Raw genomic sequence first — 25,963 nt, forward strand, 5'->3', positions numbered from 1 at the left:
CCTCGAGCTGCACTGCAACCGACCACGTGTGCGGGGAGCTGCAGCCTGGAGGACAATCAGCCATAGGCGGCCTGGAGGCTGGGATGTTCGGCCCCTCAACAAATTGAACAGCGCGGTCTGCCGCACGTCCAGCAAGCCTTCCTAACTCTCATCTGGGCAGAACGATAGCATATTGCATTGTAACCACTAATCAGAAGCAGAACATATCCAGCGCGAGACCGAGTACTACCCGGCGGTGTAGGACGGGCGAACTAGGCCAAGCGTGATACTACATGAGGCGTACGAGTACTGTACGACGGGAAATGTCTGCGGATGCTGGGAATGCGAAGGCGAAGCGGGACACGATGCGGGTTGCGGGGTCATGTTACTAGGCATGGTATAAGCTTGGCGTGAGTCACGGTTGGAAGGAACGTGTGGGTGGGCCCGACACTTGCACCGGGCGCGCGTGCGAGATGTCCAGGACCAGGGAACCCGGGGCGACCACCGGGACGGCAGTCTAGAACGCGCAGGCGGCGACCCCGACAGCGGCGAGGGCAGCGAGGACGTTGACACCATGCGCGCTGGCGGCGTTAGGCTTCGCGGTCCCCGAGCTCGAGGGCGAAGTCGAGGACGGAGTAGTCGAGCCGCTCGCGGAGTGCGAGGTACCCGAGGTGGCGGGTGATGTCCCCGACGTGACGGGTGAAGTACCCGACGTGACGGGTGAAGTCCCCGACGTGGTGGGTGAGGTCCCCGACGAGGTCGCAGGGGAGGTCAGGGTGACGCCCTGTGCGCAAGGCCGGAATCAGGATTGGAAGAAGCTGAAGAAGTGAAAAAGAGACGTACGACGGCGAGGCAAATTGCGCTGGCGCTGGCCTCGGCGGTCTGGATGTCATCTCCAGAGCATGCGGACTCGATGCAGGAGGTGACAGAGGAGACGTAGGACGAGCTTTTGCAGAGACAGGCGTTGTCAGTAATGTCGCAGCTGCCGAGGTCGGCGTCCGTGAAGCACGAGACGGAGCAGTCTACAGCGGGCGTTAGGTGGAGACAGCAGAAGTGAGCGAGGAAGTACACACCAGGGAGGCTCTGACGACCAGTGAGGGGCGAGCGCATGGACACGGCGGACGCAGCGGCGACGAAAGCGAGGACAGCGAAGGAACGCATGGTGAGTGCAAGGGTGTGTGAGGGAGGGGGGAGGGTGTGCGAGGACAAAGGGCTAGGGAAATCAGGCAGAGGAAGGCGAAGGAAGTAACTCGAGGAGCTGCTGAAGAGAGTGGGCGAGGCACGGGTCCTTATAACCAGGGGTGGGGCGGGGAGATCGGCGAGAGCTGGGAGCGAACCGAGGTGTCGCTGATGCCAATCATTACCCCGCCGCACACGATCAGGGAGGAGCCGAAAGCGGTGGAGACCAGTTGGAGACCAGGGTCCAGGAGAGCGTTCCAGAGCCGTCGTCAACGACCGCGCGCCTCAAGCGCGCCTGGTCAGTCCCCGCCCGATTAGCGCCCAGTGGCCGCGCTCCTTGGCGCTTTTTTTGATACCACTTCCCTCCATGCTCCCGAAAGGCAAACAGATGTGCGTTATCATCTTGCACGCTTGACGTCCTTACATGCCGACTCCCAATCACTCTGATCAGCCAGCATCGGCAAGCCTCTGCCCATGCCCTTCGAGATGCATGGTGAAAGCGATGAAGCCGGGCTTCTGGCCATGAGGCGATCCTCAAGAGCAACGAGCCCGTCGCTCGTGAACGCGTGAACCCCTCCACCACGGCCGCTCACCGGTACCTCAACCCCCTCTTATTTTAAGCATGTTAATCACTCGGCCCCCAGTCATCAGCACCCTCTTGCTCAAGATCCCTCTCTTGATCTCCCCGGCCATATCTTTCTACGGTTCAATGACTCATCCACGCACCAACGCACCACCAGGGCGCGCGTCGTCCGTCGACATCACCTTACCAGAACCATCGATGCCCAGGTTCCCTTCATCACAACCTACAAGGTTCATCTCTGCGCGCGACCTCCGCGCTCCTACCTGTCGCTCATTCTCGTCACAGTACATCGTCTGTGGGCTGGCCCTAGCAGAGGCGGGCCTCCTCGCCGCTCACTTCGTTCCCCCGAACCCGGTCTCTGGCCCCATCATCGCTCTCTTAGACACAGGTGCTGCGCCATCTTCCCTCCGCTCCTCCTCCGCCTCCGCCCTCGGCCTGGTCTGCGGGACAGATCCGCGTATGGTGCCAAAACACGCTCGGGAAGCACTTCACGTGGAAGGTCGGCGTGCAGGACGACCACGAACTCATCACTAGCGGTCCATACCGTCGTCCGGCACCCGGGCTACGCCGGCGGGCTGCTCATGCTCGCCGGGACGCTGGCGTACGTCTTCGATTGTGGGAGAGATTTGGCGAGCAGCCTGTGGACGGCATACGCCGCGCGCATCCCGTGTCGTGTCGTCCCTTTCGTGTACTAGGCGACAGCTCGTCGCGGTGCGTTTTTGGCTGTGTCTAGTTTGAACTGGCATGGTATGTTCATACCGTGTGCTAGGCCCATACATACATGGACTACGAAGTATAACTACCAGATACTTTGCAGTACTCGCTGCAACGCACGGAGCCCATCAGCGCTATGCACGCATTTTCGAAGAGGAAATCCGGCACCATCATGAGATGAGACGCGGGCGATGGGCAACCTTAACTCCGTACAGTGCGGTTGTCGTATCGAGAGCTACGAATATGGCATATACGGACGTTGCGAGTTCTGATTCACTGCTCGCAAGGGTTCGGCCGTTGCACGACTCGCGCATCGGACATGCGTAGGCTCTTTATGTTGATTATGAGCGTCGAGGAGCGATAGGAACGGGGTGTCTACTAGCCCGAACAAAACACCAATGAACGCAAGGAAAGGAAGCGGAGGGTTGGAATGGGAGGATGTCGGTCAAGACCTGTCCGGACTGGAGACGCTATGGGGAGCAGGTCAGACACAATCTCCAGCACATATCGGGGTGAAAGTGAGAGGGATGGCCGCGGTGCGGGTAGAGGGTGATGCAAGGGAAGGGAAAAGGACATTCGTGAACGCAGACAGATCTACAGTATGAACGCGACGTACTTCCGCAAGAATAGTGCTGGAAGAGTGGGGGGGACTGGAAGACGCGAAAGTAAAAGGAGGTGGGGACTTACTTCAGCAACCTAACCCCGGCAGCAGCACTACGCAGGAGAAATGGCCCATATCTAGGGCAGGACTCAGACCCAGAAGCCGCGCGAGAGCTTGAGCTTGAGGACCGATGTGCAGAATGCCCCAAGCTCGGTGGCGCGACAATCATCGAAGTGATGCTTGCTGACGTTGAATTGGAGCCGTCACGGCCTCGGAGTCACGGTAAGCTTTCGAGCAGAGGGAGGATCATGGGCGGAATGAGGCATAAACATCGATTGACGACGGAGAGCAGACGAGAGTGGCGGGGAGCGTCCCGAAGGAGGGCTCGTCCGACGCGCCGGCTACCGGCGAGCTCCCGGACCGACTCCGCGCTCGCTCGCGGCGGCGGCCTTCCACACGGCGCGAGCTCGACTGCATATACGAACCGTGCTCGCTCTTGGACAGCTTTCATCTCCTTCGTCGTCTAGGCACTCACGGTCACTTCTCAAATGAGCGCGACAGTGCGTTACTTGTCCAGCCCCCGCTATAGTACATACATCATGCCGCCATCAGTCTCATTCAGCACGAATCACGTCGCCTTCGTTCCGACCAAAGTGCACTCCACCACCCTGATCCGCCCATACCACCCTCGACCCATCGCGCGACACCACCACCTTCCTCACGTGTTTGGTGTCTAGCGTCGGCAGGAGACGGTAGAGGCACCCGTTGTGCGTGTCCCAGAACCACGATCGACGGTATTTCGCCCCCCTGTGGCCCACGTCTCGGTGGGTGCCGTTCTCCCAGAAGATCCCCACCGGGAAGTCGCCTTCGACGATATCTGAAAGAAAACCTCCGGTCCGTGTCTCCACGACGCAGCACGACCAGGTGGTCGCAGACGGCTCGGCGTCCGCGACGCACAAGGCGCGCTCCCCGTCCTCGGATAGGGCTATCGTCTTGAACCCTGCTAGAAGGTCCCGCGTGTATGTCGTGAGCGGATCACCCGCGGGTTCATCCTCCGCCCCGGAGTCGACCAGGAGCGAGCCGGTGTAGGTCACGGCGAGGACGGCGGGTGTGCCGCAACCTTCGTCATGCCGCAGAACGGCTTGGGAAATCATAATGTCGGGTCTAGGGATGCCTTGGACGTTCCCACCAAACCGCGGATGGTATGTTGCAGAGCTCAGATCCCAAACCTCGACGTATTCCTGCGCGGCACGAAAGACCTTGACCAGAGCATAGAGGCGGCCGTTGGAAATGCGCATCGATAGCCTGGCATGTAGAATAGGTCTGAGGTTTTCCATGCGGGAAGGGCGTTTGAAATGGAGGTTTTTCGTGTTCTCCGGGTCAACCATGAAAACGTCTCCGCCACACGTCAAAGTGAGGATGTATGCGCCATCCGGAGACCAAGCAGAGGCTAGGATGTCGTCATCCATTTCCACCACTGACCTCTCTCGCGCCGGTCGGTTGTAGCCGATTTCCAATTCGTTCGTGTGGGTTCAATCGCAAATATGGAGACATTCTTTGACGGAAAATATCAGAAGGGTGCCAGAGGGGGAGAATACTGGTGAGCTTGTATAATCATCTAATGTGCTATCATGCCACTGTTCGAGCACGGGAGGACCTCCAGTTCCAGTGCCCCAGACCATTGTCGATCTTCCGAGGCGAAGCGAGCCTATACTTGATAGTGATTTGCTGGCTGCCCAGTCTCCATCTGGAGAGACGGTGAGATAATAAGCGCTGCCAGGATGGCCGTAGAGCACAGGCGATTTCCCTGGTGCATCCGTTGCGATAGCCTATCAGCAGCTACGGATGCATCTGGACGGATCTGGCGATCCGTGATGCGCGCCCGTGGAGACGCGCCTCGGTGGGCGGCAAGGACGCGTGGCGCGCATCGACGCGTGTCTGTGATGCACGCCACGCGTCCCTCCCTTCACCGTCCTTGCTCTCCTCCACCACCCTCGCTACCCCCAGCCTCCCCGCTCAGCCCAGGCAGACGATAGCGACCATACGGTCGACTGTCGTCTGCTATTGGACCCCGTGTCACCAGGTGACACCGACCTTCCCTTCTCCGACCTCCCTCGACCTCGACCTCCTCCCTCGACCTCGATCCCACCCTATACCGACCCTCCCAACCGCACTCAAAACAAACAAACCGCACGAGGACGTCCATACGGACGTCCACAGTATGGAGATTGGAATAGGGGGCCGCGGCGATGTACCGCGGCGCTCGTTGGTGAGTCCTCCGCTCGGTCCCTCTGCACTCCCGGATCCCACCCATGCCCCCTGCTACGACAGACCGAGGACGTCCACCCTGACGTCCTCCTCTCCGAGCCGCTCTCCTCCGCCCGCATCGCCCACCTGCGCCATCCGCCTGTGCATCGCCCTCCTCCTCGCCCTGCGCCACCCATGCCTGCCGCCTCCTTCGCGCCGCCCTCCTCTGATCACCCGCCTCCTCCGCATCACCCACCTCCTCCCACCCACCGCGCTCTTCCACACCGCGCTCCTCCGCGCACCTCCTCCGCCCGCGCAGCCTCCTCCACGTCTCCCGGCCCACATCGCCTCCTTTGCCCGCGTCGCCTCCTTCCCGCGTCACCTCCCGCTCGCGTCGCCGGCTCGTCGCTCTGCGCCTCCTCCCCCTTCGCATCGCGCACCACCGCCCGCATCGCGCACCACCTTCTCCGCCTTGTCCCGGCCCTCCCGGTCCCCCCGCGAGCCCTTCGCGTGCTCTCCTCCGCCTTCGCGTCGCCCTCCTCCGCCTTCGCGTTCCCTCACCTCCGCCACGCTCGCCTTTGCGTCGCCCTCCTCCGCGTCTCCCGCGGTCACGTCGCCCACCTCCTCCGCCTTGTCCCGACCCTCCGCCTCATTCTCTACGTCGCCCTCCACCTCCTCCCAGTCCCTCCGCCTCCTCCTGGCCCTCCGATTCACGGCGCCCTCCACCTCGTCTTCCTTATGCTGCCCTGCTCCACATCACCCGCTACTTACTAGCCCACCTATGTAGTAGTTTAATAATAAATATATTTTGATTCCTAATCATAAGATGCGGTGTGAAACAAAGAGGGAGGCGAGCTCACCGTCGGAGACAGCGAGCTCAGGTGGCAGGGTCCCGAGGCGCCGGTGTCCGGACATCTCGGACAGCGTCGCACTCGTGCGGCCGGAGCGCGCTCGGGGAAGGCGGTGTCGAGCGCAACCGGGCCGGCCGGCACCAGATGCATCCGCACCTGCCGATAGGCTATCACAATGGATGCACCTGGTGAATCACCACTGTAGGGCCGTATGATCCTGGTGTAATGGTTGCTGCAAATAGAAAGCAATGTCAGAGTCTAGAGAAAGGAACAAGGATCATATGTGCAAAATATGGCGCACCATCGTTCTCAAAGACTATATGGAGAAGTTTCTGTTTGTAAAGAGAAGACAATAGGCGCTGCATCCACATTCGGAAATGATCACGGAGGTTCATGGTCGAGTTTTTGATGATGAAAGTGATGCCCTTCCCGTTCGGGTATTTCGCGTGATCTTGCACAAGCCGTGAAAGGGCAAGAGAAGTATCCACAACGTGTTTCTTGTCGATGTCGAAGTGAAATAAGTATGCGAAATTGCTGTGAAGAATGATCCGCAGAGAACGCAGGGATTTTGGAAGGTCTCCACCCTTGAACCCTAGCTGTTCCTGAATCTCCGTGGCTTTGAGCGAACTGTTGAATCCTTCAGCGGTTAACTCCAGGGAAAGACAGCTGATGTTCGAAAATCCTGTGAGGCGGGAGGCTGTGAAGAATGCATTTAGCTGAGAGCTCCCTTGTCTCTCAGGAACCGCAAAAGTACCTGGAGTAGTCAACCACGTGGACGTAGTTGTGATGGTATCGTTCCACAAAACTTCTGAGAACCTTGTCATTATCTTCATAACACATCAAGTCAGCTCGCACTCAGACGTCTGGATAGGATTATCTCACCACAAATTTCTTCAAGCGGGGCTGTTCATCAGGGACGGAATTCCAATCATGGAAGGTACGGTTGAGGTTGTGCCACTCGGATAGCTCGAGTGTATCGAGGGCAGGCAGTGCGCGAAAAATCCGACGGACGTGATGATGGGTGGGAAAGATTTGGTAGTTAACCGTGAGTGTCTTGAGTGCGGTGTAGTGCTGGAGACGAGAGAACACAGCGCTCGGGAAATGGATGCCGTCACCGTGTTCTGAGTACATTTCTAGACTCGTGATGCGGGATCCGATGAAGGGGAAAAGAACTGCGAGCGCCGTGTGGGGAAAGTCGCCGCGGCGATCGGCCTCGAGCCGGATGGCGTGTATGAACCGACTCAACTGAGAAGAGTGCTCAAGTGCTGTACGAACGGAATCGAGGCCGTCCTTGCCATTGATTGTGACTTTGCGCCAAAGGTTGAAGGTTGCCCTCGGAACCCAGGAGCGGCAGACACGAGCGCAGGTGGAGAGCGTACGGACGTCTTCCTGGACGCCGAGGTCGTCGAGAACCCTCTCAGCGACTTCGGTTGGTACCGGCCGAGATCTCATCGAGGACGGTGGGGGTCGATGGGGATATACAGATGGAGAGGACATTCTGAGTTGCTGCGTGTGCGGCGAAAGAGAAAGGAGAAAGGCGTGATGGGATGTGCCATCGGATAGCGGAGGCAAAGCAGCGCGATACCTGGGTCACGCTACGTCCACGTTCCCACCGAACCTAAGAGTCTCGGCCCGATTGATCCCGCTCTTCAACAAATACCTCCGACCTCAAAATCTCTATCGCGGACTCCAGCAGAAAGGCATCTGGTTCTAGCTACGTTGTGATCTTTGCAAAACGTCTCTCAAATTGCTCGGTAAGTTATGAGCAAGTACCCCAAGGCGGATATGTATATATTGTCTTCCTCGTCGAACGCCCTCAAGGGCAAAGCACTATGGTAGGCGTATGATACCCCCGTGGGGCGAACGATGCGGGGACAGCACCTGCTGGTATCGACGCCCCACCCTCGAGCCTCGAGCCTGCTGTGATTGGAGAACGGGGCGGAAGACGGTGCCAGGACGAGATCCGGCGTCTTCTGGAACCTCGCGATCCAGGTCCGTCGCCGGCCCTGGCACGTCAGGTGCACGGAAGCAGCGCGTGCCCGGAGTTCTTGCTGTCGGCACGTCGTCAGTGCCACACCCAGCGCGCGGAGTCGGGAATGACGTCATACACCCTACGGCGTACTGCGCCGACAGCGACGTTCGATGCGCTCGACCCGCAGTCGCGGCCAGGACGGGCTCAGGAGGCACTGGCCCGGGTGCAGCTCCGGGGAGCGGTGTCCGGCGGCTTGCGTTGCTGGACGTACACCCCCAGGCGGCGCGCCGCCGGAAACAACGTGTAAGAATGCGGGCGGGGAATTCCTCGCACGAAACGTGGATTCAAGCTGTCGGGCCGCAACGCAGTTTCCAGGGAGGGGATGGCTGGAAGTCAGATGTTCGACAGGTGGTAAACAGCTGGTTGATACGTGGATTCCGCCTGACAGATTTGCCCCCGATAAAGGTACCCGACACCGCGCAGGCCCTTTGTTTTGAGAGTCACAATGAATAAAATAGTGACCAGTGTGACATATGTTTGTCAGCCACCGTGTCGGTTGCATTCGGCATCACGCGGGAGCTACGAAACTGGTCCGCGCACTAGCAATTACTCGAAGAACAAATGCATTAGACCTCTATTGAAGACAGCAGTAAAGGAACGACTACAGGAGGGGGTTCTATACTAAGATCACCCAGGTCGTCGAGCCGCTCAGTGGCATTGTTGTCAGTGGGCTGAGGATGATGGATGCCAGAAGCAGGTCACGAAGCCGCTCAGACCTCGCACAACTGCGGTGTCCTTGACAGCAAAAGGGGAGTAGACATGTGTAATTGCACAGTGGACATTACATACCGGGGTGGTGCCGACGTAACCCGATAACTCTCGGCACTGACATGTCCTCCGGTCGATAATGGGGACTTCAAGCTGCTGTCCTTCTTCTTTGGTAGCCTGTTCATGTGACGTTCTATCAGGTAAGGCACACGAGCAAAATTTGGGCTTACATGTCTGTGAAGCAGCCCTTAGGAGGAAGCAGCTGTGGTGCAAGATCGGAGGTGGCGGTAGAAACAGCGAGGAGGGATTGAAGACGAACAAGAGCCGCGCAGCGCGCTGCTGGCAGCTGCGGCCCAAAGGTCTGTGCGTGGGAACAACCTTCCACAGATGGGGTTCGACCGTCTCATGCCGTCAAACTCGCCGTTGGCGTTTCCTAAGTCCTCATTTACCGGCTTCCTGATTGTGGGAAAATATATGAGTGTGAACGAATTTTGTGCACACCTCGTGCGGCGCGTTATTGCTCATATAGGAGGACAATATCGAGGACTCTCATGCAGAATGAACTACGGTGAGATTCTCTGTGTCACTGTACTCGAGTGTGACACACTGGACCCAGGTTTGGCTGGGCGCCTAGCTGTTCCAAGGATCTCGGCGGCCAGCGGCACTCGTCGATTCAGTCATGTGTACGTAATTGTACTGGAAAACGGGCTGACGAGCAGCATGAAAACAGAGGGCATGATGGCCTCTGGCAGCAAGCAGAGCGACAGGTGGATTTCTGCTTGATGAAATGTGGAATCAACGTTGCGGCCCCACCCGTGGAATCCAGCGGTAGCCACGTAGAATCCACCTGTCTTTCCACCGGAATTCTGGCGGGCGGGGCGCCAGCAAGAAATCGGCGGCGCGCCGTCTGGGGGTGTAGTTGGGTCCTTGAGAGTCGCACGGCGTGTCCGGTGAAGAAGAATAGGCATCGATCGACAACGAGGAAGGGCGCCGTTCCCCATCCGTTGGCGCTCGCACCGGTCGCCGGCGACGCCTCGCACGGATGCGGTTGTCAACCCGCTTTCTTGAGTGCCTTCGTTTGGCTGCCTTCGCCCTGTCGTGGACCGTGCACAGACGGAGTAAAAGTCAGAAAGAGATATATGCGGAGTGGCGTCACATCTACCCGACACCGCGTGCATAGCCGCATCCTCCGAATCCGGAAGGCGGCATCGATGGCGCCCTTGGCTGAACCTCAAGCTGGAGAAGACCTCGCGGTAACCGCGGCGGCGACGGGGATCCCGATGGTACGACGAACGTCTATCAGGATCAGGGACGCGGCAGTGTGGAGCGAGAGAGCATGGCGGCCGGTATGACGCGAGCACACGAGAAAGCGAGCTGTCGAAAAGCAGGAGGCAGCGGGGACGCGAAAACAGTCCCGCAGCCGGCCAGACGCCGATGAGCTTTGGCTGTCGCGAGCGTATTTGTCAGCCTTATGCCCGCACTTGAAAGTCCATGTAATCGCACCTGTGGACGAGGATACGGGTCCTCGAGCGGTGAGGAGGGCCAACCGAGTTGAGCTCGACGCCTCCAGGGTGTAGATATAGAGAGAAAAAGTTGAGCATCGTTGGCGTTCCCTGCTGTCGGTGCACAGAAGACGTTAGTCCCGCACGGCAGGCGAAGACGTTAACATGTGTACTTCAGGGACTGCAACGTCTCGGATGATTGATGCGCACTCGATATCCACTGACGGGGGATTGTACGAGCACCCGTGGGGGCGCCGGTGATGTTTATATTCGTCCATTGGTAGCTGCAACTCGACGGATGTCTCCCAAGGCCAGCCCAGATGCGGCCAGCGCCGGCAGAGTGATCGGTGTTGGGCGCGTCCAACCAGCAACGAGAACCACCACATCCGGGGAGTAAGTCTCTTGCTGCTGCCCAGCGCGGAGAAACACATCCAGCTTTTTCCGGCAGGGGTCACGAGGTCGCCATGATAGAAAGGAGCGTGTCCACGCACGCATGCCGATGCGATTGGGCAGTGCGTGTAGGTGTGGGCAGGAAGGCGGATCGTGAAAGGGAAGCTGCCCAGAGATCGCTCTGGGCGGGATCGGACAGAGTAATGGCGTCCGTCGTGCTGGCTGACGCGGGTTACGGTTTCTGTGGGTAAGAGTCAGCGGATGCGTCACGGTGGCATAGCTGAGGGCGATATCGTAGACTCTTAGGAGGATGCTAGCCTGCGGAGGGCGGGCGCGGGGAGCGCCACGAAGGGCAGATATGGGTCGATGATAGGGCATGGCGGAATGGGCGACCTCAACCTCGTGGAGGCCAGCCGCTGTAGCGCAACCGCAGCGGGAGGCATGGAAATCGCGGCTATGGGTGAATCTGGGAGTAGTGAGGACGTCGCGGAGGACGAGGCTGGTGCCCTGCACGAGATAAAGCACCGTGGAGCGCGCGAATGATCGCACGGCATATGCGGTGCCTCATCGTGAGTATAGGGGAGTGGAAGGATGGGGAGTTCACCAGCCTGAACATGACGCGCGATAGACGACTTGAGAAGTGAGACGACCAAATAGCAGAACCCGAGAATGCTCCGACCCGCGCAGAAAGTTGCGACCACCGGGATGTTCTGACAAGCCGGTGGCGACGCGGCGACGGTGACTCAAGTGAACGATGAGGAGAGGGAAAGCTGATGAAAGGATTGGCGGCGTCCCCACGCTGGAAGCTGTTCGAGATACCTCGCATGCCATGGGTTTCACATGACGGCAGGGGAGGGTGCGAGAGAGGGTGGTGGGAGCAACTGCGACCCCTCGGGCTCGGGGAAAGACATGCCGGAAGGATAAGAGGAGAAAAGTGCGCTTGAAGCGCATATAATTGCATCAAGAAGATCGCTTTGAACATGGAGCAGGTAGACATGGGAAGGGACGCAGAAAATTGTAGACAACGAGACGGAGAGGAGGTAACGAACCTTGGCAAAAGTGGCTCCGTCTACACATCCCTTCCCAATAATAGCTTCAAGTAAGCGTAGGGCTTCACAAAATGTAGTTGGGGAACTGGGACGAAGAGGGCGGGCGTACTGGGCGGAGGGGGCGAGCGATTCCGAGAGCGCGGTCCAAGGGATGCTCACAGACACACTGTCACCGAGTTTCAGATGAACAGCTGTAGGGTTTCGGGCGGGGAAGGAGGGAGCGCAACATCTATGGGGGTGTGCTCAAGCCTCAAGGCAGGAATTGACGATGAGGGAGAGGCCGAAAGAGCGTCGCGGAGCCGTTGTCAACAGCCGCGCGCTTGGCCCGGCGGCAGGCAAAACTTACTAGCGCCCAATGACCAGCCGTGCCGCGCCCGACTGTTTTCCTCCGTCTTGCCATCTCCTCATTCACCAACCACCTTCAAAAGGACGGCATCAATGGCACTGCGGCTCAGAAGCAGTGACGCGATCCAGGTGCGCTTCCTCTCTCCTGCCCAAAGCCACTCCTCGACTGGAATTGCCTCAGAGAAGCGGGCCTGCGCGTGCTCGTGGTGACATTCGCGCTTGCGATGAAGCACGTTAGGGAGCTCGGCACATGATCGACCGCGCGCCGCGCACTGGCTGCTTCCTGTCCTCTCCCCAAGTGCGTCTCAATCTCGCGGCGACCGAAGCTTGCGGGAGAGAAAATTCGTACATGTCACTAGCTCGTCGAAATCGTGCAGGATATCGCACGAATCCAGGCGCATAAGTCGGGTGAATGTCACGAGAGCATGGTGCATTCGTTCAATCCTTCTCTGCTGGCATCCGTTCGAGCACGGTCCGTTCAAATACCACCGGCCCACCATACGCAGTCCACCCGAACACCGATCCGTCCGACGTGGCCCAGCACCACGCGCGCGTCAAGTGCGTGTGCATGCTCGAGGGCGCGCATTGCTTTGCGAGCGCGGCGGACGACGGGAGCCTCCACGTCGTGCGCGTGCATGTTGCGCAGAGCGGGACGCTGCCCAAGTATAGCAAGTTGCAGGTCGTGCGCGAGCATCGGACGGACACGCCAGGAGAGTATATCACGAGCATGGTGCACTACTCTACTGGTGAGTGTGCTGGGGTAGTCGTTTGGGGAGACGCAAACTGACTGTTTGCTACAGAAACGGCGTCCAACCTGATATATGCAACGACGCACTCCATCATCACTATCCTCGACCTCCGCACGATGCGCCCCCTGCAGCGGATGGAGAACGCGCGGCACCACGGGCCCATCACCTGTATCTGCCTTGACCGCAAGCGGACGTGGGTCATTGCTGGAACCTCCACCGGCGTCCTCTCCCTCTGGGACATCCGCTTCGGGATCCTCGTCAAGAGCTGGCGCGTCGGCGTCGCGCTCGAGGGCCGCTTCGGGCGCGTGCACCAGTGCGTCGTCCACCCCACCAAGGGCAAAGGAAAATGGGTCGTCGTCGCGGTCGAGACGCCCAAGGCGGCGTCGGACATCGCCTCCCACACGCTCCTCGAGGTCTGGGACGTCGAGAAGTCGGCGCTCGTCGAAGCCTTCTCGACGCGCGCAGTCGTCAACCCGTCTGACGCTGCGGAAGAGCCGCGCGAGGTTGCCGTCGGGGAGGCGGAGGTCAGCCCCGCTGCGGCGATCGCTGCGCTCGTGCGTGCGCGGCAGGAGGGCGGCGCTGCGGACGCGGCGATGTTCGCCGAGGCGGCGATGCCGCCGTTCCCGGATGTGCGCGCCGTCGTGACCGGATCCGAGTTCGGGGGGCACACGGTCGTGCACCGGTCGCACGTCGCAGACGTCGAGAGCAAGTCGGGTCGCTCGTCGGGACGCGGGTTCGTCATCACTGGGTCCGAGGACTGCAAACTCCGCTACTGGGACCTCGGGCGGCCGGAGAAGTCCGTGATCCTCAGCGGCGTAGATGCGGAGGGTGAGAAGCCGACCTATAGGTATGTAAGAACGATGGCGAAGTTGCTGCTCAGCTGAGAGACTTGCTTGCAGCTCGATCCGTGCGCCTGGAGGCACCGCGTCTTCGCACATCGAGACGTGGGTCACCGCGCAGGCTGGAAGCCAACACAGCCGTCCACCACAACGGCTGTCGCTCATCAACCACAACCAGCAGAATCTGCTCAAGGGCCACCAGGACACGATTACCGCGCTCGCGTGCATCGACTCGCCGTTCCGCGGCGGCCTGGTCAGTGGTGATCGCGCAGGGGTAATCAAGGTGTGGAGGGTGGAGGCGTTCGAGCAGTCGTGAGCGACGTTCCTTGCTTGTACGCGTGTAGCTATAGATTTCTCGTTGCTTTCTTTCTGTGCTGTGCTAGGGCTGGATAGACAATAATAGGATTGGGTATTCTCCAAAAGTCGCTCGCGCACGTTAGATTGACGGTCCGAACACGGCCTCCACGTCGATGAGTGATTCGTAAATAAGATATTCCGCGCATCAGCGACGTGAAGTACACTGTCATGTGGTCGTCATGTAATGCGGTATCATGTAGGATCCGTTTTCAAGGTGACCCAGCGCACTTTCAAGCCGGATACAGATTCCTTGGAGCAACCGATTATGTCACTAGCTCCCCATTCCGGGCCCGGCGCAGAAGCTCGGCATCGCGAGCAACTTCTTCATCATCCCAAGTGTCCTCATCCTCGTCGTTCCTTCCAAGGTCGGTTTCTCCGGGGATGTCGTAATCCTCACCCACGTCGTTCTCCCACGAGGACTCTGTCTCGTCCTCGCTGCGCAACACCGTGAGTTCATTAGAATGGATGACGTCTCCACCACCTACTAACCTCTCCAAAGCCCGCACGTAAACATCCCAGTCAATTCCAGGGACGTATGCTATCCTGTTCAACGCCGCCTGCGGGACCAGGTCGCTGAGGAGATCTCTGAATCGCCCCATCGTACTGTCCCGCACTAACGCGACTTCCGTCTGGACCAACACGTGATTGGGGAGCCGATGCACGACGGCCTTTTGCGGGCCGCCTTCGCCCTCCCCGCCGAGCTGAAGGACCATGCGGGGGTGGAAGAGCATCGGCCACTCTGCCCTCGCCGCTGACGTCCAATCCAGGTCGAACGCATCTGAGTCGTCGAGGATGCGGACTGAGGCGAGCACGGGTGCGGCGCTGTCCGTGGGGGATACTACAAGGGGCCGGAGCCCGGTCTGCCACGAGAGAGTGGGGTAGTCCGAGAACACTTTGGGGAGGACCGTCCATATGTCCAGCCACTTGAGCGACGGGGAGCGTATGGGATGCTGGGCGATGGCGGCAGGTTTGAGGGCGGGGAGGACAAGATGTTCAAGAAGAGGACAATACGAATCCAAGCCTCAAGGTGCTGGTGACACGGTCCTGCTGATCCGGCGTGAAGCAGGCATCTCCTGTGTCGGGGATGAACTGGAGGAAAAGGAGACCGGCGCCAAATCGTTCGACTATCTCCATCGGATCCATGGGATTGGCGCCGATTCCGACGGTGAGCTGTTGGAGGCTCGGTAGTGTCCAGTACTTGGCGATAAAACGCGGGAGGAAGGACATGGTACCACAATCCACACGAAGATCGAGGAGCGAAGGGAGAATGAGAGTATGAAAGTCATGATGCGGTTCAATAATACCGTCATCTCGTAGGTGAGAGTTGATCACTACAGAGATGAGTGCCGCGTTCCATCTCCACGCCACTAGTACACGGAGGCAAGGTGTGTGTTGCAGGACCACGTGCAACGCATGCACACTTGCTGAGTTGGAGAGGTCGGCATGGATGTCCAGGTGCGTCAACTGTGATCCAACTACAGACAGCAGTACGTTTCCGGTGGAACTGGGGGAAACGAACCAAGTTGGGTTGAGCACATTGTCCGTCAATGCGACCGAATGCTGAAATGCGTCGGCAAAGTCAAAGGCAGGATGAGAGCGGTGCGTGATCGAGGTAAGATTGGGACATCGGGAGAGGATAGTAGCGAGCGCGGCTCGGCATTCATCGACGGCTTCGAGCAAGACGATGCACGTGTCCATGCGGAGGCTATTGACCATGAGGTGCAAGTCGGAACTTGGTGGTTGTTCGAAAGACATGGTTCTTGCAAGAGGTAAAAACTGACCCATACGTCGGATGACAACGTCCTTGTAGAGCACCTTTGACGCGGCCCACCATGTAGATCTGCAGATAAGAGGAAGCGAAATTTTCGTCCGAAAGGCGCGTAGCCATGTGCTGTCGCTTGACTGAGAGACGGAGGGATTCATCTCGTGCCATGGCCTTCGAGAAACCTCAGAGAATATCTTGACCTGAAGCTCTGGTGGGATGTTGTCAATGGCTCTCGACGGTGTGTAGCGCGGTGATAGCTGCAACAAGATCGAGACTCAGCGACGTCATGAAATCGGAGTGATGCCAATAACAAGCATACTCCAAGAGACTCTAGAAGCGTAGCAACGGTGGACTGCAAGCACAGCAAATTCTGTGTGAGCAACATGTGAATGAGGGGCTCTTCGTTGACACAAAAGCGACTTGAACCTGGCGTAAATCCGAGTTTTCTCGCATCAGACGTGCGTTTTCTCCGGCCACACTTGTGTCATTGTCGGTGGACATGCCGTTGCACACCACTGCAGCGTCACCCATATCGAGCGTGTTCGTTGGCACGAAGTTGTGATATTGGGCAGGGGAGGGCGCTTGAGCGTTCAAATTTGGCGCGACGAGCATCACATGGATTGATTAGGTAAGTACCTCCGGGTTTCGCTGAGTCAGGCCGCCAGCGAATTCTGTACCGCTCCTCAAGCTTCAAGGCCTCACCAGCCTCGCCACGATGTGAAAGTAAGCGTCTCGTCACTTCATATCAGCTGTCAATCCGAACACCAGAAGTGTTTTAGACTGCGTCGTCTGTACGGCGCATTCTTGCCGTCTCGTTAATTGACGCTCCAATATCTTCTCTTCTGCTTGCCACTCCGACACACTTCTAGCAGTATACAAGAGACATCATTAATGGTTTTGAACCAGGGCACGGATAATGGTATGCACGTCTTCTGGCGTCTCACCGTTGGTTAAAAGGCTCGTCAAGTCGCAGAGACCTCACTCAGTGGCAGCCAGCTACTTCAGTCTCCTCTCCAGCCTCTCCAGCCTCCTCCAGCATCTCCTTCACGCCGCCATGAAGTCTTCCTTCGTCGCCCTTGTTCTTTCTGCCCTTGCTTTCTCCGTTCATGCCCTTCCCTCTTCCCCGTACTCCGACAGTGCTCCCCCGTCTTCCGAGTACTCCACCAGCGTAATCCCCTCGTCCGAGCCCTCTTCCGAGCCCTACTCCAGCAGTGCGATTCCTTCTTACCCGTACTCTGGCAGCGAGCTCCCCTCCTCCGAGTACCCCTTGAGTACTTCTTTGCCGTACTCCTCGTACTCCTCGTACTCTAGCATTCCTCCCTCCTCTTCCGCGCATTCCAGCAGCGCGCATACCTCGGCTAAGCCGCATTCCAGCAGTGTCCACCACACTTCCGCTCATCCGAGCAGTGTCCATCGCACTTCCGCCCACCCGACCAGCGTGCACCACACCAGCAGTGCTCGACCTCACGTGCGTTCATCACCCTCTCTCCGATCGCTTCAGGCTTCAGTTGACATGACCCTCTCCAGCCCACTGCTCCCGCGCACCCCGAGTGCTGCGACAGCACTGTGCCGCTCTACCGCGCCTACAGCAAGGCCGCCACCGACCACTTCTACACGGCGTCCAAATCGGAGCACGACCACGCCGTCGCCTCGCTCGGGTACGCCAACGAGGGAACGGCCGCTCAAGTCTTCCACGCCAAGGTCGCCGGCGCGGTTCCGCTCTACCGGCTCTACAGCTCGAAGGGCACGGACCACTTTTACACCACGAGCGCGTCGGAGCGCAGCAACGCGTTGTCGAAGCTCGGGTTCGCGAGCGAGGGCGTCGCGGCGTACGTGTATCCGACCGCGAAGTGCGGGAGCGTGCCTCTGTACCGGATGTACTCGAAGTCGGCGGCGGACCACTTCTACACGACGAACTTGAACGAGAAGAACAAGGCGGTGGCGTCGCTGGGGTACACGTACGAGGGAGTGGCGGGGTACGTGAACCCGGTGAAGGGCAAGGGGTGCTAGGCACGCCGCACGCTATGGTGAGTGGTCACGACACGGATTTCAACCCACGATCAAGGCTTGTTAACTTGCATATTTCAGATTCTATCGTGCGTCGCCAGCGATGCATAATACCCGTCAAGTCCAAACGGACACATTGACATCGAAGCCGTTTCGGTTTCGTGCTCATCGTCTCGTCATTCGTGCTCCGGCTTTGCCTCGTCGTCCGTATATTCATCCCCGTAATCCACATCACCCTGGGAGTTGTCCCCCTCATCCCGCGCCCCGTGCTTTCCCTCTTCGACTTCGACTCCCTCTTCTTCTTCGTCGTTGTAGCACTCTTTGATGCTATCTTCTCATCGACGATATCCTCGTCGCCATCCTTTATGGGTCCTCGTGATATGCTTTGCAGGCTCCATCGGGTTCTCCTCTTCTGTGGACACTTTCTTAAAGCCGATTGTGCTAGGAGATCGACGTACCCAATCGCATCGTCGTATTTTCTCCACTCGTGGTCGTGGCTTGTTTTCGCCGGTAACTCCGCGGTCAAGTATCTTGTGCTCAGTTTTCAACTCCCCACCCCGCTTCACGTCTATCGATTGGCCCGAGCATGCGTGTTGGGAGTGGTGGGCGCGCTGAGTGCGGCCGTGGCCTCCTTCTGTGTCGTGGCCACGACGACCGAACAGTTGCCGCAGCAACTCCGGCTTCCAACGGACGGTGGGGGCGCAGACTCAGGCTCAAGCGCTCAAGCACGCCGGCCGCCGCGGCCCGAACCGCTAGCGCGGCCGAGTCCAACGACTCTCATCGCTGACCGCTCTCTTTCCCTCTCTCCTTCATACATCCCCATGCCCCATCCTCAAACAATCGATGGTGTTTAAACTTCAACAATTCTCAGACCAGAACTTGGCTGCAGCGTGTCAGCGAGCCTCCGTCCTCGGACTCGCGGGAGACGCGTCACTGGTTGACCCACATACCGCCCCGTTCGATAGCTTCGAGGTCAAGCCAGACGCGCTCAAAGTCGCGACCACGGTCGAGCTGGAGAAGCTGGGCGTCGTGCCTCAAACCACGCCCGAGTCAGACCCCGAGCAGCTGCGCGCAGCTGCGCGCAGAGCCGGACCAAGAACGAAGAATCCCGCCGCACCACTACTCCGCGCCCAATTGTTAAGACTTCATTCTAGTCGTGTGACATCATCGTCCCGCGACGACTGAATCATAGCAGGACGTCATGGTACATCCCGAGGTTCATAGGTACGAGGGCCACAGACTGCCAGTCTCCTGAGGAGTCAAATGGTCGTCCTCGTCACTCGGTGCAGGGCCGACGCAGCCGGGACACTAGGCGCGAGTATTTCCAAGAGACGTTCCAAGCGTTGGGAACAGCGGGACGATATCGTACCTTGTCGATCCTCGCCTGCACCCGCTTGCCATCGTTCTAACTCGTCATATCGGATCCTGAGCAGCCGTTGTTGGTGTCGTCGGCGTTGTTGCTGTTGCTGGGGAACTACGGATCGAACGAGTATACGAAGCGTTTGAGGCATCCCGTGCGCGGCTCACCTCGCGACTGAGAGCGATGCCGTGGTCGGTTTTCGAGCCCGCTGAACCTCAGGGGTTCTCCCTGACGTCGTAACGCGTGTCGCGTGTGACGTTGACGCGCTTCACGGCGGCCGCGAGGGAGAGGGCGTTGAACAGCGCAACGAAGACCACGGAGAGAGGGGCGACGAACATTGTCGAAGACGGGGGCTAGGTCTAGGAGAGCGTGCGAGTGGGGCACCCTCGTCGCTCTACGAGTTGACAATTGTCCCAGCTTAGTGCATTGAAAATCCGACTTTGTCTAGTATGCGAGAAGAGGAAGGCCATCGGGACGGTACACTTAAGCATGACGTATGAGGGATAAGTAGCTGTACTGATAGTTACAAGTAGGGAGAGATATACAATAGTGGAGCCGGGTGAATATCGTTAGCATAATGACCGAGCCGTTACAGATGTCCCATCAGGCAAACTTTTCATCCCGTTCGTTGGGCCTGTCGTTGTCTCGGATGACCTGCATGAATACGCTCTCGAGGCTCGCCTCCTCCACGGCGTATTCACCCACGCCAGCGTCCGCGAGTAGGCCAAAAAGCACGGCGAGCGAGGGCACGCCCTCGTCGGCGTTCCCGACGGGAACCTCGAAGCGCGTCGCGACGTCATCGCAGAGGCGCGCACCAGGGATGCGTGCCATCACCTCTTGCGCGCGCACGACGTCTTCGCGCGTGCGGCCAGGGAAGTGAACCAGGTATCGCGCGTATCGAGCCATGAGTGCATCGGTTGAGTCGACAGCTGTCCAGCAGCAATGAGGACGGGAGTGTGAAACAGGAGATGTGGGTAGAAACTCACCGAGCAAGCGCTGCGAGATGATGCCGACGTCGCTCGCGAGAGTAGAGGCTTCCTCCATGGAGTCTGGGAGCAGGCTCGTCAGAAGGACTCCACAGGTGGAATGAGAGACGCACGGGTGGTGATCACGAACGCCTTTCCGGGCGCGACGTGCTTGAGCGTGCTCCACATGTCACGCTTCATCTTCGCATCTACCCCGGTCGAGAACTCGTCGACGAGCACGACCGATGGGTTTCCTGTGCAGTGGTCAATTCCTTGTTCAAGTAGACGTGTGTCAGATGGATGCCCACCGATGAGCGCAATCGCCAGCGCGAGCTTCCGCTGGTTCCCGCCCGAGAGCTTGTTCGCCAGACGGTCAGCGTACACATGCAGGTCCATGACGCGCATCACCGCGTCGACGTTCTCGTCGACCTGCGCGCCGCGCCGCAGACCCTTGAGCCGCGCGTACACGCGCAGGTGTTGGCGGACGGTAAGCTGCGCGTCGATGGCCGAGAACTGCGGACAGACACCCAGCGAGAAGCGGGCGGCCTTGGTGTTCGCCACGACGGAGTGCCCGTTCACAAAGATTTCGCCCCAGTCGGGCGTCATGTCTCCCCCTAAGAGTAAGCATGTCAGCGCGGCGAACGCGCGCCCACGATGAGAAGACTCACGGATCATGTTGAATGTCGTCGTCTTCCCCGCGCCGTTCGGACCGAGGAGGGCGAAGACGGTGTCCTTGGAGACGTCGAAGCTGACGCCTTCAACGGCTTTGAAAGCGCCGAAGGACTTGGACACATTGCACACTCGGAGAGCGATGTCGTTGCCATCCGTGTCGGACGCGGATGCAAGACGGACATTCTCCGTGGACGTCGGCGAGTTCCGACGTGCGCGGAGCCCCTTGGTCCGGAGGCGGATGAGGGTGCTGCGGACGAGGGAGAAGGAGTCCGCGTAGACGAGTATGCCGAAGTAGATGAACGATTGAAGAACGAGGTAGAGGATAGGCCCGCCGTAGTGCATGATGTTGCCGTAGAGGGAGGGTCCGGTGACCACTTCACCGACGCAAAGTATGGAGAAGAGATTGGTGGCGACGAAAGAGGAGCGAATCTGTGATGGGACGTGAGCAGGGAGCAAGCATCTTGAATCGCACACAGACTTACGAGGCTCGGAAGGGGAGAGACGAGGCCCACCGTGAAGTCTGGGATAATAATCAGCTCCGAGTCAGACATGAAGGAAAGTGATACTCACGAATCACGGCGTACAACGACTGTGTCTCTACGGCGTCCCCGTACGTCTGGGCTAAGACGTAGGCCATTGTGTAGAGCTGTGGAACAACGTTAAGTCAAGACCATACTGATGAGTTGAAAGTCACCTACCAAGAACAGAATAACATGCCAGACAGCAATCGCTGCCCATGCACCGAGAGGTGACTTGAAGTACAGGGTAAATAAGTACGCATATAGGATGCTCGCGATCCCGTACAGCATCATCACGAGCCACTTTATCCACGGCGCAAGTCAGCCCCCGACCGTACTATAGTCACACTGGAATCGCACTCACCAAGTAGCCCAAGCCGTGGAAGAAGAACGCATACTTTCCTGCCCACACGACCACGAGCAACGTCGCCGCAAACGTCGTCGTCATCGCGTCGAAGATCAGATGCCCGAGCCAGAGCCCCGCCGGGTTCGACAGCCCGTTCGAGAAATGCATCGCCTGCACCTCCGAGTGGCGCTCGCGCGCGACGTACAGCGCGAAGAACCCGGGGAACACGGCCATCGCCGCGCTGAACACCGCGGCCCACACAATGGGGGTCAGGTCGCCCAAGCCCTTCGATGCGAAGCTGCCAATGGTTGGGGTGATCAGCAGAGGAGTGGCGTAGCCCGTACCGGCCCCGGTGCTGTTGAGCGCGTGATTGAGGAGGAGGTTCGAGGCAGCGTTCAAGAACGTGGCACTCGAGAGGGCTTCGTGGGCGCTCCAAGCAATGAGCGCGGCACCAGTGTCGAGGTCGATGCTGAGACCGGGGCTCCAAATGTTGGTGAAGTTGCGGCTGATGTACTCAACGAAGGAGGCGTTGGAGGTGAAGGGGATCGAGGTGTTGGTGAGCACGCCGGAAACGTTGAGCGGTGCGAGAGCGTCTGGAGGGAAGAGCGAAGGACCCGGATTTTCTCCAAACAGGTATTCGAGCGGCGAAGTAGTGAGATATAGCGAGTTTCCGCTGAAGTCGCGACTGACGACGTCGCACGTGTTACCGCCAGTTTCAAGGAACTTGAGCGGGATCACGGACGGGATGATGACGAAGGTAAGGGCAAGGAGAGGTGCGAGCCAGGAGCGACGGAGGATCAACAGCCGCTTGTAGCAGATCGTGAGAGCTTGACCGAAGACGGAACGCTGCACACCGGTCGTCAGCTCGACTTTCTCGTGGGTTCGACGTTCGGCGCTGCCACCAGTCTCCGCGATGTTGTCCTTAGAAGTGTTCTCGGGATCCTCGTTCTTGTCCTCGGCGTCCATCAGCTCCAAGAAGATGTCTTCGATGGACGCGGCCGACACCGAATAGGAAGAGATCTGCATGCGCGTCTTCTCCTTGTCGACGTCCTCCAGCACGTGCTTGACGACGTGGAGGTCCGTAGTTTTGAGGTGGAAAACACGCTCCCGAGGCCCCGTCGTGGTCGCATAGGCCGCCGGCGCCGTGCGCTGCACGAACTGCAGAACATCGGACTCCGGGATCCCGGTCTTGGCAGTCTCCGCGTCGAAAGTGACGCGCAGCTTGTAGCCTTCGCCGCGAGTCGATTTGAGCGAGATTGAGGTGCCGTGTGCGACGAGCTTTCCGGGGGTAGCCAGCACGGCGATGTCGTCGGCGAGCAAATCTGCCTCGTCCAGAAACTATGAAGGCCGTGTCAGAACCTGCGCACGCACTCGCGATCTGCCTGGGCGACTTACGTGCGTCGTGAAGACAATCGTTCTCGACTCCTTCACTGCGGCAAGTGTCTTCCAGATCGCGCGCCGCGAAATCGGATCGACCCCGGACGTCGCTTCGTCGACCAAGACAACTGGAAGGAGGGCCAGTCAGCACGCATGAGCTCGCACGGGCGCGGGAAAACGTACTCGACGATCCTCCCACCAACCCGATGGCGAGCTGGAGCTTCCGCTTCTGTCCGCCGCTGAGCTTGCCCGATGGGTAATGAATTTTCTCCGCCAGATCGCAGTCGCGGAGGAGACCCTCGAGGTCCGCGTCCGACTCGCGCGTCGCGCCCGCGTTGCCTGCGGTCTTGATCTCGCGCCACAGTTGGAGGGTCTGCAGACACGAAAGCTCATCAAAGAGCACGTTCTTCTGCGGCACGATACCAACGCTCCCGCGCGCGGGCTCGCGCACGCCGTCCCCGTAGAGAACCGTCCCGCGCGTGCGCCCGGTGAGGCCCGCGAGGACGGCCATGAGCGTCGACTTGCCCGCGCTGGAATAGAAACATCGCGCATCAGCTCCCGACCTCCACCCGCGCATGGGTGATACGCACCCGTTGGGCCCGAGCAGCGCGAAGATGCCGTGCTCCGGGATGTCGAGCGTGAGGTCCTGCACGGCCATGACGAGCCCGGACTTGCGCCTGAACACGGACGACTGGAACGACTTCTCGAGGCCACGGATGGAGATCGCGGTGCCGGAGGGTGTGCGTGCGGCTTCTCGTCCTTTGCGCGGCGACCGCATAACGGCGCACGCGACCCGAACGGGTTCCAGGGGTCGAATCGCCACCGCTCAATGAGAGCGCCGGCAATGGGCCAGAAGAATATCGAGATCTAGTCACTGGTCAGCAGGTGAGTGCGAAGGAGGGAGAAGGGAGAGCGCACGATTACGGCAATCAACATCGGGAGGATTGTAGGAGGTGGAAACTCGTGCTGTGGCTGCGTCGTGAGGGAAGCTGGCAGGAGAAGGGTCTCAAAGTCCGTGATTGTGGTAAACGTCCAGCCGAAGAAGAAGGTCGGGAAGAAGAATGTGAGGATGCCGGCGTTGGTGGAGTCCATGTTCGGCCAAAACATAGTGATCGTGATTGGCACAAGACAGCAGAGCGTCGCAAGGATCGCAGCGAGTGAAGGAGACTTCCCGAAGGGCGCCATAATGAACATCGAAAACGAGGCGGTCGCGAGGCCGGTAAGAACGCAGAGGGCGAAGATGAAACCATAGCTGGTGAGAATGAACAGCTTGACCTTCCAGATGATGGAGAGGATGATCCATGCCGGGAGATAGGCGAGCGACAGGCTGAAATGCCATGACCTAGAAACCAGTCGGTTTACGGATTGACGAGCGGAGGGAAATGGCTCACAAGACGCGGGCAGTGTCCGACAATCCCATCGCCTTCATATGACTAGTCAGGCCCACCGTACGCTCGGCTGTGGCAGCTCCTGGAATATGGTACGCAATCCCGATGATACAGATGTAGCTAGGCCGCGCCGTCAGTGACACGTCAGACGATACAGATGGTGCGAATACGTACAATGGAAACTGTAAAAGATAGCCGACCATCCCGAGGAAGTCTGGTGCGATGTACGTTAGCGGGGCTGTGGTGAGAGTGCGCTTGTCACATACTCAGTCGAGAATCGCTGGCGTCGCCCCCAAAATCCCAAACAAATGGCCACTCGAGTGGGGTGGGAGGCTTCGTGCCCGTTTGGACCTCGATAATCGCCTGCAAGAACGTCAGCGTAACAATCAAGTTGACGAGAGCGTACTCACACTGTCGACAGCCCACTGCACAGGCAGTACTCTGACTTCGTAGTCGCTGTTGTGCCCCTTGACGTCGATGAAGCCGGTGGAGTCGTCGACCCGGATCGTGTAGTTGATGGTCTGGTTGTTGCCGCGCGCGGGGAGCTGTTCGAAGGTGACGGCTGCGAAGCACCCAGACTTTCCGTTTGGGTTCTCGATACACCGGCCTGCGATCTCTTCTGTGGTGACCTTGTGGAATGCGGCAAGCTGTTTGCTGGAGAAACCAGCGGTCATGCGGGCGACGACGTCATCTGCAGTGAAACCTGCGGTAGTAGAGTTGGTGTCGTCGGACCAGAGCAAGATCCGTCGGGCATCAAAGGCGTCGGCGAGGGCGCGGATAGGGACCATAGACCCGAGGCCGCCCTGAAGAACGGAGGGATCAGCGTGAGAGTGCACAGAGAGTCAAAGGAAATACGTACGATATCGGGCTTTGAAATGAAGCTTGGTGCGTATGCGAGAAGGATCCCAATCCCAATAGGGCCTATGAGGCAGCGGAAAAGAGAAAGCTGGTGCGGAGATCAGCAGGTACACGCGTGATCAAATGATGGGAGACACTCACGAAAGGATGCTTGAAGAGAATGATCCAGTTCTTGACGCAGAGCGCCCAGAACTGGCTCACGAACTGGGACGAGCCCGGCATAGTCGCGAGGGCGAGGGTATCCCACTGGAGTGCGGGTCGTGACTCGTGAACGGTGAGGGTTCGTGGTCGTGGTCGAAGAGGAAGATGCAGCCGAGGGCGGATGGGGAAGGAATATGTTGTTGCGCCTCTGCCAAGTCACTGCACCATCATTGCTCTCGCCTTCTGGGCGTGAGAGACGGGCAACGAGCCCGACGAACCGCATCGTGGCGGTGCGCCCAGACCTCTGTGCTGGAGCCTGGTTGGTAGGAAGAGCGGATGATGATGGGGAGAACCCAGGAGAGCGCCACGGTTTCAGCGCCAGCGACGCGTGGCACGTGCTTACCCGCCATCACCTTGTCGCATCCTTGTTCTCCGCTCAGC

General features: G+C 59.0%; 8 protein-coding genes across 8 annotated transcripts; 2 read left to right on the plus strand and 6 right to left on the minus strand.

Annotated features, from left to right (window-relative positions):
* Nucleotides 1–496: 496 nt before the first annotated feature.
* BXZ73DRAFT_89218 (uncharacterized protein) lies at nucleotides 497–1,140 on the minus strand (the record flags this gene model as incomplete). The annotated part of the gene is made up of 3 exons (XM_048025199.1): nucleotides 497–763; nucleotides 823–1,001; nucleotides 1,053–1,140. The coding sequence occupies 3 exons, from the start codon at nucleotides 1,138–1,140 to the stop codon at nucleotides 497–499; spliced, it is 534 nt and encodes a 177-aa protein (XP_047879206.1).
* A 2,530-nt stretch (nucleotides 1,141–3,670) lies between these two features.
* Nucleotides 3,671–4,525, minus strand: BXZ73DRAFT_99984 (uncharacterized protein; the record flags this gene model as incomplete). Its single annotated transcript, XM_048028189.1, has 1 exon — nucleotides 3,671–4,525. The coding sequence occupies one exon, from the start codon at nucleotides 4,523–4,525 to the stop codon at nucleotides 3,671–3,673; it is 855 nt and encodes a 284-aa protein (XP_047879207.1).
* Nucleotides 4,526–6,324: 1,799 nt separating this feature from the next.
* On the minus strand, nucleotides 6,325–7,606 carry BXZ73DRAFT_99985 (uncharacterized protein; the record flags this gene model as incomplete). The annotated part of the gene is made up of 4 exons (XM_048028190.1): nucleotides 6,325–6,386; nucleotides 6,456–6,851; nucleotides 6,909–6,981; nucleotides 7,037–7,606. The coding sequence occupies 4 exons, from the start codon at nucleotides 7,604–7,606 to the stop codon at nucleotides 6,325–6,327; spliced, it is 1,101 nt and encodes a 366-aa protein (XP_047879208.1).
* A 5,142-nt stretch (nucleotides 7,607–12,748) lies between these two features.
* Nucleotides 12,749–14,084, plus strand: BXZ73DRAFT_76415 (WD40-repeat-containing domain protein; the record flags this gene model as incomplete). Its single annotated transcript, XM_048022422.1, has 3 exons — nucleotides 12,749–12,926; nucleotides 12,981–13,776; nucleotides 13,829–14,084. The coding sequence occupies 3 exons, from the start codon at nucleotides 12,749–12,751 to the stop codon at nucleotides 14,082–14,084; spliced, it is 1,230 nt and encodes a 409-aa protein (XP_047879209.1).
* Nucleotides 14,085–14,841: 757 nt separating this feature from the next.
* BXZ73DRAFT_36405 (uncharacterized protein) lies at nucleotides 14,842–16,120 on the minus strand (the record flags this gene model as incomplete). Its single annotated transcript, XM_048017883.1, is given in 2 exon segments — nucleotides 14,842–15,146; nucleotides 15,166–16,120. Coding segments are annotated over 2 exon segments (1,260 nt in total), but the record flags the coding sequence as incomplete, so codon positions are not given.
* A 1,336-nt stretch (nucleotides 16,121–17,456) lies between these two features.
* On the plus strand, nucleotides 17,457–17,900 carry BXZ73DRAFT_44794 (uncharacterized protein; the record flags this gene model as incomplete). Its single annotated transcript, XM_048019398.1, has 1 exon — nucleotides 17,457–17,900. A coding segment is annotated over one exon (444 nt), but the record flags the coding sequence as incomplete, so codon positions are not given.
* Nucleotides 17,901–19,302: 1,402 nt separating this feature from the next.
* Nucleotides 19,303–19,595, minus strand: BXZ73DRAFT_99989 (uncharacterized protein; the record flags this gene model as incomplete). The annotated part of the gene is made up of 2 exons (XM_048028191.1): nucleotides 19,303–19,371; nucleotides 19,491–19,595. The coding sequence occupies 2 exons, from the start codon at nucleotides 19,593–19,595 to the stop codon at nucleotides 19,303–19,305; spliced, it is 174 nt and encodes a 57-aa protein (XP_047879212.1).
* A 265-nt stretch (nucleotides 19,596–19,860) lies between these two features.
* BXZ73DRAFT_99990 (P-loop containing nucleoside triphosphate hydrolase protein) lies at nucleotides 19,861–25,603 on the minus strand (the record flags this gene model as incomplete). Its single annotated transcript, XM_048028192.1, has 20 exons — nucleotides 19,861–20,186; nucleotides 20,244–20,306; nucleotides 20,357–20,476; nucleotides 20,531–20,836; nucleotides 20,891–21,323; nucleotides 21,377–21,414; nucleotides 21,465–21,540; nucleotides 21,593–21,715; nucleotides 21,777–23,096; nucleotides 23,154–23,263; nucleotides 23,319–23,665; nucleotides 23,726–23,885; nucleotides 23,924–24,002; nucleotides 24,054–24,477; nucleotides 24,527–24,643; nucleotides 24,698–24,737; nucleotides 24,790–24,886; nucleotides 24,934–25,326; nucleotides 25,383–25,469; nucleotides 25,523–25,603. The coding sequence occupies 20 exons, from the start codon at nucleotides 25,601–25,603 to the stop codon at nucleotides 19,861–19,863; spliced, it is 4,740 nt and encodes a 1,579-aa protein (XP_047879213.1).
* Between the last annotated feature and the right edge of the window lie 360 nt (nucleotides 25,604–25,963).

The sequence above is a fragment of the Epithele typhae genome (assembly GCF_022376455.1).
Source record: "Epithele typhae strain CBS 203.58 chromosome Unknown BXZ73scaffold_15, whole genome shotgun sequence".
NCBI lineage: Eukaryota > Fungi > Basidiomycota > Agaricomycetes > Polyporales > Epitheliaceae > Epithele > Epithele typhae.